The 17,444-nt window shown below is 40.9% G+C and overlaps 1 protein-coding gene across 2 annotated transcripts in view; it reads left to right on the plus strand.

Moving 5' to 3' along the window:
• The window catches only part of LOC136884465 (proton-coupled amino acid transporter-like protein pathetic), a 95,140-nt gene extending 79,957 nt beyond the window's left edge, over nt 1-15,183 (plus strand). For both annotated transcript variants that reach the window (XM_067156655.2, XM_068229883.1), the window contains exons 9-10: nt 7,937-8,106; nt 11,615-15,183. In XM_067156655.2, coding sequence (XP_067012756.1) covers nt 7,937-8,106; nt 11,615-11,856 — 412 coding nt within the window. In that variant the 3' untranslated portion in view covers nt 11,857-15,183. The remainder of the gene's footprint in view (nt 1-7,936; nt 8,107-11,614) is intronic.
• The last annotated feature ends 2,261 nt before the right edge of the window (nt 15,184-17,444 follow it).

The raw sequence follows: 17,444 nt of genomic DNA on the forward strand, positions 1-17,444 counted from the left end.
GGATATTTAGCGGCATGAGTACACAGGAGACAAATGAGAATCTCATTGCGCTTACCCAGCACAACAGCAGTGCGCTCTATTGGTGCTAGTTCTATACATCCCTATTACAAATACAGATCTATAGCATATTCCAGTTGAACAGGCAGGCTTCAGACCAGGACGTAGCTGCTGTGACCAAGTATTGTCTCTTACATCCTTCATTGAGGCAGGATATCAAATGAAGCTGAAAACATCTGTAGCATTTGTTGATCTTACTGCTGCCTTTGACACTGTATGGAGGGAAGGCCTTATCTACAAATTTCTTCGTATCATACCATGCAGAAAGATGGCTCAACTGATTAACAACATGTTAAGTGATCGGAAGTTCCAAGTAATCACTGGATGCAAGATAAGCAAGGACAGGAAGCTAAACATCGGATGCCCCAAGGATCAGTTCTCTCACCAGTATTGTTCAACTTATATCTCTCTGACCTTCCTGACACCTCATCCAGAAAATTCTGCTATGCCGACGACTTGGCTCTAGCTGTACAAGATCAGGTAATGGAGACGACTGAAGAGATTCTGACCAAAGACCTGTCTTTACTGGATGATTACTTCAAAATCTGGAGACTCCAATCCAGTACGAGTAAAACAGAAGTGTCTTGCTTTCATTTAAATAATTATTTGGCGAACGTGAAACTGAATGTTAGTTTCAGAGGGAGAATTCTTCGTCATAACTGGAACCCAAAATACCTTGGTGTCATCTTGGACTGTACACTATCCTTCAAACAACACCTCCTGAACTTAGCACAAAAGTTGAAGTCTCGAAATAACATCCTTCATAAACTCTATGGAACTACCTGGGGATCTTCAGCAACCACTTTGCGATCTTCAGCCCTGGTTTTGGTGTATTCAAGTGCCGAGTATTGTGCACCTGTTTGGATGAACAGTCATCATACAAGGCTTGTTGACACCCAGCTTAATACCACAATGCGCATCATATCTGGCACAATCACATCTACTCCAGTTCATTGGCTTCCACTGCTAACTGGTATAATGCCACCTGATCTGCGCCGATCTAATGCCCTTATGAAGGAATTTCACAAGATCTCAAGAAATCCTAGTCTACCCGTGAATAGTGACCTGCCACTTCTGAATCTTAACAGATTAAAATCACGTCATCCAACTCTGCGTGTTGCCTCTAACATGGATGCTAAGGATTTTAAATCTCTTGATGAGTGGAAAAGTAGATGGGAAGCAGCAACGGGTGTGCGCCTTCATACCTTCTTCTCAGGTCCCAGACTTCCAAGTGGATCCCACCTACCACGCAAGACCTGGACTGCCCTGAATAGAATCAGAACAGGACATGGTCGGCGCAGAGCCGCTCTCCATAAGTGGATAAAGCTACCTAATCTAGACTGTGACTGCGGAGCTCCTCACCAGACTGTTCGTCATATCGTCAGGGAATGTAGGATTCGAGCCTATCACGGTGATGAGGATGACTTCCTGCTGCTAACTCCGGATGCTGCACGCTGGATCGAAGAATTAGACATTCAATTGTGAAGCACAAGTTGCTTTGTTTCTCAGCTGTAAATATGTATATATGTATGTTACTGATTATGTCTGTATATGCCATACGCTAAATAATAAATAACAAATAAAGAACACTACTGCAGACACCACAATAACACAAGTTATCATACACATTCTAACGGACATACCGTACACACACACACACACACACACACACACACACACACACAAGCACACACAAGCACATGGGACTACTACACGACTACGATGTCCAAGCCCCAGAAATGAAATAACAACTACTATTCTCTGTACCCCTTCGGGTGTCTTAATCACGTACGTCCGGAGAGAAATCCAAACAATAAGATGCATTACTGGAAGTGCTAACGTATAAGCATTACTCTTCTGGAGTTCACTTAGTATTTGAAAATGTGGATGTTGACATGCAATCGCAGTGTGAATGACGCACGTTCTTCAAACAAATGGAAATAGTAAGGGAGGGTAGTGTAGCTGCTATTAGAGCGCATAGGAGGGGAAAGTCTTATCCACCCTGTGTCGCACGGGCCTCATATTACGTACAGTACAGTTTTGGAGTACTTACGCAATGCCTACACAAACCAAGAGAAACTGGATATGCTTCTTCTGTACGGAGAGTGTGGGGTGTGGACGGAGTTCTAGGAGAGCTTCGCGACTGTATACTGAGAGGTATCCCGCCCGGGGTCATCCGTCACATATGACAATACAACGTCTTTGCCGCAAGTTGTTGCAGAACGGACACTGGAATAATAATGTGAAGAGAAACAGGCACACAGCAGCGACAGGGGAAGAGAAGGCAATAGGTGTTCTGGCGGCCGTCGCCCATAATCCACATACTTCCTCACACGCAATTGCGCGTGATGCCGGGATAATCCAGGCAAGTGTCATTCGCATTTTGCAGCGACACAAGTTTCATCCCTATCACATATCTTTGCATCAACAACTTGATGAGCGAGATTATAGACAACGTGTGGATTTCTGCCGTGCTGTTCTTTTGCGAGTACGGGACGACAGGAACTTCCTGCAGAGACTTCTCTTCACTGACGAAGCGACCTTCAGTAACCATGGACATATCAATTTACGAAATATGCACTATTGGTCTTGTGAGAAGCCACACTGGCTCAGGCAGGTGGATCATCAGCGGTAATGGAGTGTCAATGTGTGGTGCGGGATAATCGGCGACCAGGTAGTAGGGCCATATTTTCTTGAAGGTACTTTAACGGGGAACAGATATGCTGAATTTCTATCTGAAGTGTTACCGGTTCTCCTGGATAACGTACCCCTTAACATATAACAGGATATGTGGTTCCAGCATGACGGGTCTCCTGCCCACTATTCGCTTGAGGCCCGGCAAGTCTTAAACGAGATATTCTCCGGTCGATGGATCGGACGTGGAGGTGCCATCAGGTGGCCAGCACGGTCACTTGATTTGACACCGCTGGACTTTTTCCTCTGGGGTACGTGCAAGGACATAGTCTACGCGCAAGCTCCAGCAACACCACAGGATCTCAAGCGACGTATCATCGCAGCATGTGCTACAATATCGAGGGAAACTCTTCGGTCTGTGACATCATCCCTCGCGACACGATTTCAAATGTGCATCGCCGTAGATGGTCAACATTTCGAGCACATAGTTAAATAGACAACCGAGCTCGATAGCTGCAGTCGCTTAAGTGCGGCCAGTATCCAGTAATCGGGAGATAGTGGGTTCGAGCCCCACTGTCGGCAGCCCTGAAGATGGTTTTCCGTGGTTTCCCATTTTCACACCAGGCAAATGCCGGGTCTGTACCTTAATTAAGGCCACGGCCGCGTCCTGCATATGACGTCAAGTTTATTACTTGGAGTTAGCTTTTATAAAAACGTCACTTCTCAATAAATATTTGTTAAATTAGGTCTAGCAAAAGAGTGTATATAATGAACACCTAAAGAATATGTTACTTCCGTTATATTGTATTGTACAGTCCACAGAACATCTGGTATTCCATAAAATTTCACCAGAGCTTGAACATCCTCCTCCTTTTCTTTGCTCACCATATTTTTCTTTGGTAAAGCAGAGGATTTTAGTTCCAAGAATACATCATTTCAATAACGGAGTCCAGCGTTTCGTTGTACCACAGAGTAACACTTCCATGGGAATGCCATGTGATTAATGCTTAACCGCATTTATCGAGTTTTGCTTAAACTTTCCGAGAGCATACATTGACTTTTGCAAAAAAAAAACTAGAGATTTCAACCACTTCTACACATGGCAAATATCGACTTATGCAAAAGATGATTGCGCAGGCTGGTGAGCAAGGTCGAACTGATAACATTAGCATGCATAACTCAATTTTGAAATGTTTTGCATTTATCGAGTTTTGAAAAATCGCTCCTCAATTACCTGGGGTCTTCACTACATGTGGATTAGGCCCAGTTTTGTGGCTGAACGCTTTTTTCAATGCCAACACGCTGTGAAGGATGTATTCACTACCGAGTGTAACTGCAGTGGCTAGTAATACGATGTGTTAAGGCAGTATACAAATATCCAGTTCTCAAGCCAGAGGAATTAACCAAACAAGGCTAAAATCCCCAGCCTGACAACAAATAGAAACGTATTGCAATTTTTGCTTTACGTCGCACCGATACGGATAGTTTTGTTTTGTTTTTGTTTTTTTGCTAGGGGGCTTTACGTCGCACCGACACAGATAGGTCTTATGGCGACGATGGGATAGGAAAGGCCTAGGAGTTGGAAGGAAGCGGCCGTGGCCTTAATTAAGGTACAGCCCCAGCATTTGCCTGGTGTGAAAATGGGAAACCACGGAAAACCATTTTCAAGGCTGCCGATAGTGGGATTTGAAGAATAAATTGAGATGGTTTGAACATGATATGAGGATGGAGGAGGGAAGGATACCAGAACAAGTGTTAGAGGCTAAGACAGAAGGAAAGAGGGCAAGAGGGAGGCCCAGAGCAAAAGAAGACTGGACTGGAATACACTTCCTGAGGAGGAGTGGTGGACAGAGAGCAACGGCGGAGAAGTGCCATCGATGCCCCGATCTGGCACGAGCGGGACAAGGGGAAATGAAAATGATGATGATGATGATGATGAATGTAACTTACTACTTCATAAACATCAACGCATTCTACGGAGTCTTGTTACGTTCCAAATGTTGATTATTAGAATAGTGTAAACAAGTACTGAACAAAGGGAAACAAATATATTTCTGTCAAGGAATAAAAATTGATTTTTGTAACATATAGTCGCGCATTCAATATTTAATATTTTAACATAATATTAATTATTATCGAAATATAATTACCTCCCACGTAGATACAAACCCTACGAATACCGACAACAAACATATTTATACGTTCAATTATTTCTGATAATGGGACCTGCAAGGAACCTGAACAATACCATGTGCTAATTCCTTTTTTGGGAACTACAATTTTTTATCACCTTTTAAAATGTTCCAAACTTTCTGACTGATGGTGTTAACTTGCTTTGCTACTTTCTGAAAGAAGAATTCAATTCTCATAAGGATGTGAAGAAAACCCAACATATAGGGTGACATGCACCAACCAAGAGCAAGTTCTACTTCCGTAGTAAAGTATTCTTGAAGTCGGCATTCGGCGATCTCCATACAAGAGTAAATTACCGGGTACTTCCGAAGTATTTTAGTCCTTTCAGATGCTCCTGTACTAAATTACTACAAGAGTAAAATGTTGAAGAGCACCATCTTGTAATATATTACTAAAGAAGTAAATAACGTACGAATATAGGTTCGAATTTACTCTCACGTCGTGCATGGGGTAAGCTAGGTCTAGACTTGTTTACTAATGATAATATTGTGTCGTATATGAGAGGAAGATGTTTTAAGCGTGTTTATGGATTACTTAGATTATATTGACGATCTCAATGCAGAAAACGATGGGAAATGTTAAAGTACGTACAGTACATAAAAGGCGCGAACCGTATGACGTGCACCAGAGAGAGTTTAAGGAACGTTTGGTCTTAGGAAGGAATCCTTTACTTTCATTCTAAATCTACTTGGAGCTGTCCTGTCCTAATTTCAGTTAGTTGCCGGTGATCTAATTAACGTCGCACGACTGCTGGCCATATTTTTCATCGCGGGTATTGAGGTTAAGAGGGAGGTAGGGTATACCTGCAAATGATGATGATTGTTCAGAAAATAAAAGGAAATTCTTCACGTTGGCAGGTTCGCACACATTATGGGTGCAATTGACTGCACACATATTCCCATTTTTTGGCTTGCCGGTGACAACGGTGAACTTTTCATAAATCGGAAGAGGTATGTTTTCTTCAGTTTCCTTAACGTCACATCAACACAGATAGGTCTTATGGCGACGATAGGGTAGGAAAGGCCTAGGATTGGGAAGGAAGCGGCCGTGGTCTTAAGGTACAGGCCCAGTATTTGCCTGGTATGAAAATGGGAAACAACTTTGCTGTGGATGTAGGTGATCTGTATGAAGAAACCACCATCAGTTTTAATTTTTCACGTACGCCCACGATTTTCTGCTTTTTTGTAGCCTTCGTTTTTAAGTCTTTCCACAGAATTTTAACTTGCTCTTCACTGCGTTTTCTGGCTCGAAGCGTTGAATTCTTCTTTCACGGATTTCCATGAATTTATTTTCTTATCCAGCATCTTTATGTCGTGTTTCTTACACTATCCTATGCATAGATCTTCATTATCTCTACTAGCAGGCATTTATCATTTTACCTTACGTCGTTCCCCCTCCCGTTTCCTTTCACACAGAACCTTATCTACTTAGATTTCTTTAAAGAAAACACACAAACACAATTACACTCCCTGAGCAATGAATGCTACTTCTATAGTAATAACTAAAAGAGTACAATGTACTTCAACTCTCCAACGTTAGTTCCTGAAATAACTCCCGTAGTAATTTACTTCTGTAGTATGGACTTCTTTAGTAATTTACTCCAAGATGGTGCACGCCACCCATACTGTTCAGTATTTTTTTGAAATACTGTTTTGTGAAATCCCAGTAATTCCCTTTCAACCTATTTCTCCACTGCTGAGTTTTAGAAGCTATTTACTATACTTGGAATCGACAACAATTTGCATTATTTTATACTTTTAAAATCATCTTTTTTTTTTTTTTTTGCTTTATGTTGCACGGACACAGATAGGTCTTATGGCGACGATGGGACAGGAAAGGCCTAGGAATGAGAAACCACAAAAAACCATCTTCAGGACTGCCGACAGTAGGGTTCAAACCCACTATCTTCCGGATGGCGAGCTCACAGCTGCAAGCCCCTAACCGCAAGGCAAACTTGCCCAGTAATTTTCATTTTAGGACAGAGGTAGAATATTTTTAAACTGACTGAACAAGGGTCGATGCCGGCCCCGTGTTGTAGGGGTAACGTGCCTGCCTCTCGCCCAGAGGTCCCAGCCCAGCCAGGTCAGGGATTTTTTTCTCGGCCTGAGGGCTGGTTCGAGGTCCACTCAGCCTGTGTGATTAGAATTAAGGAGCTAACTGACGGTGAGATGGCGGCTCTGATACGAAAGTCCAGAATAACGGCTGAGAGGATGCGACGTGCTGACCACACGACCACTCGTAATCTGCAGGCCTTCGGGCTGGGTCGGTAACTGCATAGTTTTAAAATCCTGTTAGCACTGACATTTGAAGTTGTTCGAAGTGGATCAGAAAATCGTGCTGCTAATCTGAATGTCATTTTCAATTTCCTGTAGTTTATATGAAAATTTCTGATTTTCTTTCCTAAGTGCATACCTTCCTATTTTTTGCAATTCTTTTGAACAGATCTATAGAATTCTTGTATTTGGTTTAACCATCATAAATTGATTAATAATAGATAGGCACCGGTCTACAATTTTAGGTTCAAGCAGTGTGGCGGCCATGTGGATCCTTTTGCTTCAACTAAGGTTCCAATACATATTTGCTTTTTATGGCTAGTCTATGTAATCACAAGCATATTCCAGCTTAAAGTCTAGTTGAATGACTTAAAAAAGTACATGTTTCATTCCTCTGCTAAAAACGTGTATAAAGATACAAAAATTGGCACATATGAAATAAACAACACTTATGGGATAAAATATTTTAAAACACTCAATAAGTCAGTGATCAAATTTGTAATAAAATCTAGGTGTAAGGGATTCTAGAAAGTGATCTTTCTTCAAAATGCTGGAGAAGTTGCTAACGAGGTGTATTAGATATGTAAAAAACATTGAGTTTACTTGTATAAACAAACTACCAATAATTATCTCTATTACTTCTCAAAATATTCATATTTATTATATTACAAATTCAATCTGGACACCTTACATAATGTAGTTACAATGGAGTTTGAAACATGCAACACTTTGGCTGTTCTAGTGTTTACCAAAGGGTATTTCCTTTTTTTGTTTTACAGGGCTGCACAAGTTGTCAAGATACTGGTTGCTTTGGCCATCATGTTCACGTACCCTCTTCAGTTTTACGTTGGTACGGAGATTGTGCTTAGTTTGGTGATGCATCGCATCCAGAAACGATATGAGAATCTCTTCGAGAACAGTTACAGAATAATGATTGTCATTCTAACAGGTACCGAATCTTATCTCAAGTTATACTTTTCTTTCAGATGGGTTCAGAATTTATGTGAACAGCAGAATTTAAAAAAATCAAAATCATGTGCATTTCAAATTGAAAATCATCAGATGCAAGGCTTCAGAAATTATCAGTGGATATTTGCAAAATATTTTATGAACAAGGGTAACTCCAAAACAAATGCACCACATTTCTTTTTTCTTAAATTACTCCAAAACAAATGCACCACATTTCTTTTTAAAAAATGTTTATAATTGGCTTCACGTCACACCGACACAGATAGGTCTTATGGCGATGATGGAATAGGAAAGGCCTTAGAATGGGATAGAAGTGGCCATGGCCTTAATTAAGGTACAGCCTGGTGTGAAAATGGGGAACCACGGAAAACCATCTTGAGGGCTGCCGACAGTGGGGTTCAAATCCACTATCACCCAGATGCAAGCTCACAGCTGCGCGCCCCTAACCGCACAGCCAACTCGCCCGGTACATTTCTTTTTAGAAAGCCATCTTTTTTCCCCTACTCTTTTGATATTTAAAATAAAAAGTACATAGAAGCACTCTTCCTCCTTGCATTAGAATCTAGTTCAAATAATTCCCTCATGTGATGCAACTGTTGTACTTGTTCAAGTTGGCCATTATGCTTGATCTCCTCAAAAGCAACAGGATACTATGGAGTTCTGTGTTTTGAGAAAAACACTGTGAGAAACATTCACAAGAGGTTGAAACAAATGTATAGAAATGTCTTTATCGATTACAGTATTCGGTAAGAGGCTGAGTACATAAGGCAATAACAGGCACGTCAAGATTCTAATTCTAATAAGAACAAACACCAAAAAATATTAACAACATTAATTAATATTAATGTTAACAACAAATGTATAACTGAGCAAAAACCTCTCATCATCTGGGACTTGTCCGGCTCCGTAGCTAAATGGTTATTGTCCTGGCCTTTGGTACAAAGCGTCCCAGTTCGATTCCCGGCCGGCCCGGGGATTTTAACCTTCATTGGTTAATTCCAATGGTTCGGGGGGCTAGGTGTTTCAATCTTCATCACAGATAGGGCCCCATTCTCACAGATGTGCATGTCGCCTATCAGTTGTCAACTCGAAAGACCTGCACCAGGCGTTTCATGAGGCCACACGTGAAAAATAAAAATCTGGGACTTGGGGAAGCAAGTGTATTTCAAATACTGAAACAGCTGAGTTTTAAGAAGGTTGGCTCCAGGCGAGGTAACAAGTTCTATCCAAAATTGGAACAGATAGCATTACGACACATTTTTAGAGTCCTTTCAGCATATGTACAGTAAGCAGAAGAACTGTCACCTCGGAAGGAGACTTGAAGATAAAAATTCTCTTGTGATGGCCTCTACGCAAATGACTTAGAAGTGCCGGAATACATGTGCTCTTTCCAAGGTCGCATTAGGCAGTCAAAAGGGATGGATGTTATAGAGAAGTGACACTGTGAGACCATGGAATGTAGCAATATAATGTAAAACTACCGAAGGTACAGAATGAGAATTGATGCATTCGTTTTTGGAGTGACTTGGCAGTTAGAAGGAATTTGATTTTCTAATTAAAATTATGTAGGAAAAGTTACAACAATGACATTTATACAGTCAAGATTTCACAATGTTTCAACATGAGAACAAGAAGGTATGTAAACTTGTGTAAACCTGTCATTGCAGATTAGATTATCAGTCCATAGACTGGGATGGTGCAGCTCTCCCTGCCACCATATCTCTATTACATAACTAATGCAAACAGCATCTGAGCTTACATGCATCTTTTTCCAGTGAATACAGCTTGCCTTTATATAATTTTCCATACATTTCTTGTATTCTGGGTGCATGGATTTACAAGCATCTTTTCTACCCAGTACATCTTATTATATTCCAACTCTCCATAGCCCTCATTTTCCAGTGATGTTTGTTTATATGTGCTTTTTCCAATCAAGTCATCTTTCCCTCAGCTCATTTTCCAGGAATATCTTGTATTCTAGTAGTTTGCATGTGTTTTTTTTTTTTTTTTTTGCAGCCAGTATGAAGACTTCCACAAATTATTGAATGATTATTTAATACTATATTATCCCTGATATTAAAGGACAGATCAGAGGAGTGCAAGAGGCTTCGGCAGCTGGCACAATTCCTATCCTCACTGCTGGATGGGGGCTTCATTAATTCTATTCCTGACCCGGCTGAATGACTGGAAGCAGACTGTTCCTTTTCATTCATTAAACGGACAAGTATGATATGACGATTTGAAAAGAATAGAAGTTTCTTACTGCCATCTGAGTTTCATTGTTTGAGACAATTTCTGCCTTAGTAGGGGGTGTGTGCACAAATATCCGACTTAGGTCTATTGTCGTAGTTACCTATGCCTTCCAGCGACAATTTAGAAGTCCTGATCCTCCCATGTCATCAGTCCGAAGGTGGGACGAACCATTTCGTTGATTGAGTGCATAAAAGGTCCTAAAAAAAATCAGCCTGGGGAGCGAGTCAGCAGTTGACTTTACTGAAATCAACAATATGGAAGATTCTATGAAGGCTTGTACACGTACAAATTACAAATGATACAGAAACTGCAGCCTAATGATCTAGTCAAGTGGCAGTAGTTTTGTGAAAATTTGCTGGCTATGATGGAAAGGAGTGGGGTTTGTAACAACTTACTGATGAACCAACATTTCAGTTATCCAGAAATGTCAACAGCAGAATACATCTGTATATCTGGATATGGGGATCTCAAAACCCCCGTGCTGTCATGGAGATAGAACATAACAGTTCCAAAGTGAATGAGTTTAGTGCCATTATAGTGGACGATTGTCTGGCCTATTTTTCTTCACTAGTCGTCTCTTGCTCTGGTGGAAAATTGGTTAATGCCACAACTCATGGATGAGGATGGATTCATTTTCCAACCAGATGGAGACCCACCACATTGGCATGTGAGTGTCCAGCATTACATCAATGAATACCTGTCAGATCTATATATTAGTGGTGCAGCAGCCGAAGACAACACCACCTGCACATGACCACCCAATTCATGGGATCTCACAGGTTGGGATTATGTCAAGGAAATGTTTACGTCCCTCCGCTTCTAATGACATCAGAATTGGCACTGCCATTCAGAACGTCGCTCAAAACAGGCTTCAGAAAGTTTGTTTTGAATGAAAAAACCTCCTGGGCATCTGTTATGTTTCATGCGAGGCACACTCACGATGCATTTAAGGTGAAATTTCACAGGGTATTATCATGCATTGCTGTTCAGTGGTGGATTAAATAACAGTATTGCAGAAACCAATAATTTGTGGATGAATTACATTTTTCTTAGCCTTGTTTTCGAACTCTTTCCTTTAGCTCATTTTCCATAAATTTCCCTTCTTCCTGTGGTATTACCTAGCATGCGTTTTTGTCCAACCAATACTTCCTTGAATTAAATCACTCCAGTTGTATTATTCCAGCCAAGTCTTCCTTCCTTAAACTCTTTTTCGATAAATGTCACTCATCTTTCAGTGGGCTTTGCTGTTGCGGTCCCCAAACTTGGACCAATCATCGGGCTAGTAGGTGCCATCTGCTTCTCCATCCTGGGACTGTTTTGTCCGGCTATAATTGAGATTGCAGCTTGCTGGGATGGAGGTCTGGGGATTGGCAGGTGGCGTCTCTACAAGAACATCATCATCGCCATCTTGTCTGGTCTAGCTCTGATATCTGGAACATACTCCAGCATTGAGGATATCATCAAAACATACGGTTGAACAGAATCAACAGAAATGGTGAAAGTCTGAAAGGACAATATTCAGTAGTGCATGATGTCTCCTTAAACTCTGTTTTAAAGAGTTTTAGGTGTTGGTCATTAACAGTACTTTATATTAGCTTTCTGTGAAAGCGACAATTCCTAGCACATGATAACTGGGGAAGGGTGTTATGATGACGTATTTCCCAGTCATATCCTGTATTTTAAAGTGTCAGGATGAAACTCATCCTACATACTCTTTATTTGTGTAAGCATTTTAGATTAAAATTTTATTTGCTGTGCATTCAATTAGAGTGAGTAAAGATACTGTTAACACTATCAAAGCCTAGCTATAAAAATGCATATGATTTCTCACTGGATGCTAAATGAATAATGACTAAAGCAGTGACCTGGCCAGACAGCTTGCATACATTGGGGTATCACAAGGTCAGTGTATCTCCTTTACATATTGTTTAGTTTTCATAGAGTTCACTTTCATATTAGACAGCTCCTATGTTGACGTTACGAAGCTGAGCGATCGGGTACTAGCGGCAAGAGGCAGGGACGCTAGACCTTCACCGCGGAGCAAGCATTGAATAACAACCACCTACCCAAAACCTTGTAAATCTTTCCCCTGACAGCAGATGTGTGACAAAGAGCATTGATTCAATAAACTGCCAACAGTAGAGAGTAGGGATATACAGAGATTCCAATTCTCAACTTGCAGTAATTCTCTGATATTCAGAGAATAATCTGTTCCAGTGCATGTAACATGAGTATGGAGTATGGAGTGAACTAGAACTAAAATAAAAGCAAATGCTTACTTCAGGTTACCAGAATGTTTCGAGCAATCTTTGGAGAGGCAGTGTACGAATAAGCTTGAGTGGAGTTATTAAAAGTAGGAAAAATCATAATATTAAAATAAAATTGGAATTCAAGAGGACAAATTGGGGCAATGTTTATTGTTTATTATATTTTTTTTACACTGCGCTGACACAAACAGGTCTTATGGAGACAATAGGACAGGAAAAGTCTGGGAGTGGTAAGGAAGCAGCTGTAGCCTGAATTAAGCTACAGCCACAGCATTTGCCTCGTGCAAAAATGGGAAACAACGGAAAACCATCTTCAGGGCTGCCGACAGTGAGGTTTCGATCCCACTATCTTCTGAATGCAAGCCACGCAGCTACTAGCTCGGTGAGCAAATATTTGTTTATAGGAAGGGGAATCAGTGATTGGAATAATTTAACCAAGGGAGATGTCTGATAAATTTCCAACTTCTTTGAGGTCATTTTCGAACAGAATAGGTAAAGAATTGATAGGACATCTGCCACCTGGGCAACTGCTCTAAATGCAGATCAGTGGTGACTGGTTGGCAATGCTAGAACAACACTTTTTACTCTCTTGTTACATCACTAAAAGAGTACTAGACCGTTTATAACCATTTTCTGCCAAGTTTTGATGACCTGGCGAGCCCCACGAGCCAGGTTTCCTTTAACATTCAACACCATTGTTAGAAAGAAATGGTTACGTACTTCACAATGTCATATTGGGAATAGGATGGTGAGAAAAATATAACACTGTCAAAGAGTTTCCATTCCAAGCATGGAGGAAAGAGTAATGCATCTGTAACAATGAACCTCTTTAAACATTCACACTAAATTCAAATTGTGACAACTTAATGATGCTTTGGCAAAGTGAGCACAGAACCAAAACATACATAATTATACAAGTTTGGTTTACTGGGCTTGGCATTCAAAAATGTACAAATATGGGTTTTGCAGTGTTTGGTTTAATTACAATTATGATGTTGCAAAGTAACTGTCATCTGAACTTCTATGCTTAACAACTAACAGAACTTTAACCATAGCTGAGAATGCCACAACTCAAAGTAACATGTGATGCAAATACCTAAAGGATATAAAAGTTAAAATACATATAGTGGTGTGGAAATTATTAGATTAAATGATAATTTTGAATACCACATATATGAACATTAAAATAAGAATGATAGTTAACACCACCTTTCCAATACTTAACTTTCCTTATATTTAGGAAATAAACATTACAACAGGCGTTGTAAGATGGGACACGTTTCGCTTAACTGTCGTAAGCATCATCAGCCGAAAATAAATCTTAGCCTAAAGTTAGGTCAGGGCCCCGAACCTAGTGTCCTTAAAATATATGGTACCCTAAGAAACAACATTTACATTTAGAAAATCAAATAGGCTTAAAACTAGTGTGAAAAAAACAAACATAGAATATTACAACATGGCTAAGAGAAAAAAACACACAATCGTGTTGAAACAGAGGATAAAAACAAAAAGTACAATACAGAGCTGGTAGTGAAATAATTAAAATCATTAGGGTATCATTGCTACCAGTCAGTCAATCAGAATGTTCAAACATAAAACAAGAGTGAAAATATATGAGTGTTCATCATGGCTAAGTGAGAAAAGAAAAAACACGTAATCGTGTTGCCAGAAGTTAAAAACGTACGGTACAGCACAGAGCTGGCAGTGTAATAATCAAACTCATAGCTGCCAGTCAGTTAATAAAGAATGTTCATCATAACGAAAAATGATGATTATATTCTTTAGAATGAAGAAATAATTAAATCCCACTCTTGTATAGATACGTTTAAAGTGTTACTATTCCATGTCTGCTACAATATATGATTTCTCTTGCCTGTCGTAAAATATTATTATTTTCACTCTTGTTTTATCTATGAACATTCTGATTGACTGACTGGTAGCAGTGATATCCTAATGATTTTAATTATTTCACTACCAGCTCTATATTGTACTTTCTGTTTTTATCCTCTGTTTCAACACAATTGTGTGTTTTTTTTTCTCTTAGCCATGTTGTAATATTCTGTTTTTTTTTTCTTGTTTTCTTTCACACTAGTTTTAAGCCTATTTGATTTTCTAAATGTAAATGTTGTTTCTTAGGGTACCATATATTTTAAGGACACTAGGTTCGGGGCACTGACCTAACTTTAGGCTAAGATTTATTTTCGGCTGATGATGCTTACGACAGTTAAGCGAAACATGTCCCATCTTACAACGCCTGTTGTAATGTTTATTTCCTAAATATAAGGAAAGTTAAGTATTGGAAAGGTGGTGTTAACTATTATTCTTATTTTAATGTTCATAATCTGATATCCAATAGGGTCTACAATAAGATTTATTACTTCTAATACCACATATATGTGAATAAACCCTGCATTCTAATATTAGAAAGGTAAATTTGCAGAAAAAAGTTAATAGTTGTATTTGTATAGCTTTGTTTAATATTTGTACTGAAAACTGTAAAAACTACATTACAATAAATTGTTCATTGTATAGTTCAATGGCATTTCAAAACATACTGATCTGCATTACCAGAGACACGAATTATTGGGAGCAAAGAAAAAAATCTTATGCCTTCTGCAGTGTGAAGAAAGGAAAGTGCAATCTACTTTGGAAGGGGAGAGTGAAAAATGAGCATTCAGACCAGGGACGTAATTATGAAAGCAGTGCTGATAGCAACTATCCCACCGATCGATCTGAAGTACACGCACAAAAGGTAAGAAGAAATGAATTTTTAATACCATCTTCATCTTCTACTGCCTAAGCGTTTGTCCCGGGGTGTGGAGGGGTCTGCTTTCTTGGCGTTGTTTCTCCACTTGTTATTACCCTATGCCTGGTCGAGGCGTAAACCTACGATCTTCAGGTCGTTATGAAGAGTGTCAAGCCATTGCTGCTTTCATCTTTCATAAAAATCGGTTGATATTAGAACAAAATATTTCATATTTCAGGCTATTGCCGCATGACGACATTGCAATGCTGTGCAAGAAATACACATTTCTTTCATAAAGAACAAATTTCTCCCATGCAAACCAATAACAAATTGTGCAAATTCACCACCTGTTCTTCACAACTGACTGGGAAACATTCTGCAATGCTAGGTTTCCTGTGAAAATTTAAGTTATTTCATTAAAAAACGTGATCTATGGCTAGTCTTACAACTCATAATTTTTAACTTCCTTGCTATAGCTCTCAGACATATTTCACTCGTAACTGCACAACCAAACTGTCCCGTTTCAGTAAATTTATAATACCAATATAATGGTCCATTACTTACTCATTCAGGACAAATATTTTAAGTTCCCTATGGGAATCAACATCTGTATCATCTGATGGCCAGGCAGGCATCAATTTTTGGAAATGAGACATAGCTCTCATAGTGCATTGGCACTGCTGGTGGCTTCAAGTAGCCTTGCAGTGGCCTCCACGGCACACCTCTCTCCATTCCGGACTACGAAACTCCACAGCAGCTCCAAATATTTTTGCTCGGCCGGGTGGCCCTCATCTCTATCTAGCTACCTAGCCGACGTAATAAAGCATAACGGCCTGACACCAAGTCGGTAGTCGGCCTCCCCTACAAACGTGCATACCTGTCTAATCCCCAATGTGGATCTGGATCTCTCTGAAGACGACATTTTCATCGACCTCCGCACATCCGGCGTTCCAGTTGACAACATCTATAGACTGGAGGATGGCGCAACTTCCACACCATCATCGCAGATTCTAGTATATCTAGGCAATGATGACGACCTGCGACGACTACAAGCCTCCGGAGCGACTATTAACCATAGAACCTATGCAGTGGTGCCCACTCCTTCGTATATCCTAGCCCAACTATCCGCAAACCCCTCTCTTGTTCCCTTCGCCAATGTGTCTCCACCCTGGACATCACACCAGCAATCATCGCCTTCCTTCTCTACAACTACAACCACCACGATCACCACAACGTCCGCCTACACCCCCTCCCCACTTCCAGTCACTACTGTCACGACCTATCACCCTTCGCCCGTAATGTCATCTACCGTCCCACTTTCCTCGACTCCTGCACCCCAGCAACTCCCTACCACCTCGGTGCCTGCGACTTCGACCGCCACCGCTTCGCCACTACCACCTACACAGGACAACATCACAGCCGCCGCCACGTCATCTTCGCCCCAGCAACCACCACCAGCCTTCCACACCATGTCAAGTTGTGTTCTCCGTGGGATAGCACCGGACATCTCTGAACGGGACATCATACAGAAACTACAAGCAGAAGGCGCTCCAGCTCGACGCACAATGTTAACGGCCCCACATATGTGGTGCGACTCCATCTTCCCACTCCAGATGACGTCCACAACCTCATTAGCACCAGTGCCGGAATCCAAGGACATCGATACCAAGTGGAGCCTTCTCGCTCCCCACCCTCAACAGTTCGCCAACCCCACAACAACTCACATCGTCGCCCCCGGCCTGGCTCTCCTCCTGTTCCACCCCCTCAACCCCTTGGTCCACCCCCTCCCCAATCTAGTCATCTCCTCCTACCCCTACCAACATTAGATATAATCCGCCTTCTCACCACATCTCTTAATAATATCACCGCTACCCTCCACCTCCTCTTTATACATCTTCCCCCTGGCGTTCTCTTCTAAACTTCTCCCATCGCATACACACATCTCCTGTCATTTCCCACTTCGTCTACCCACCTTCCTTCTCCATCGCATCTCCTCGACCCGCTCTCTTCTCTTGGCCAGAGAAAGGGTTAACATTTAATGAGTGATCTTAT

Source organism: Anabrus simplex, chromosome 12 (genome assembly GCF_040414725.1).
Source record: "Anabrus simplex isolate iqAnaSimp1 chromosome 12, ASM4041472v1, whole genome shotgun sequence".
NCBI lineage: Eukaryota > Metazoa > Arthropoda > Insecta > Orthoptera > Tettigoniidae > Anabrus > Anabrus simplex.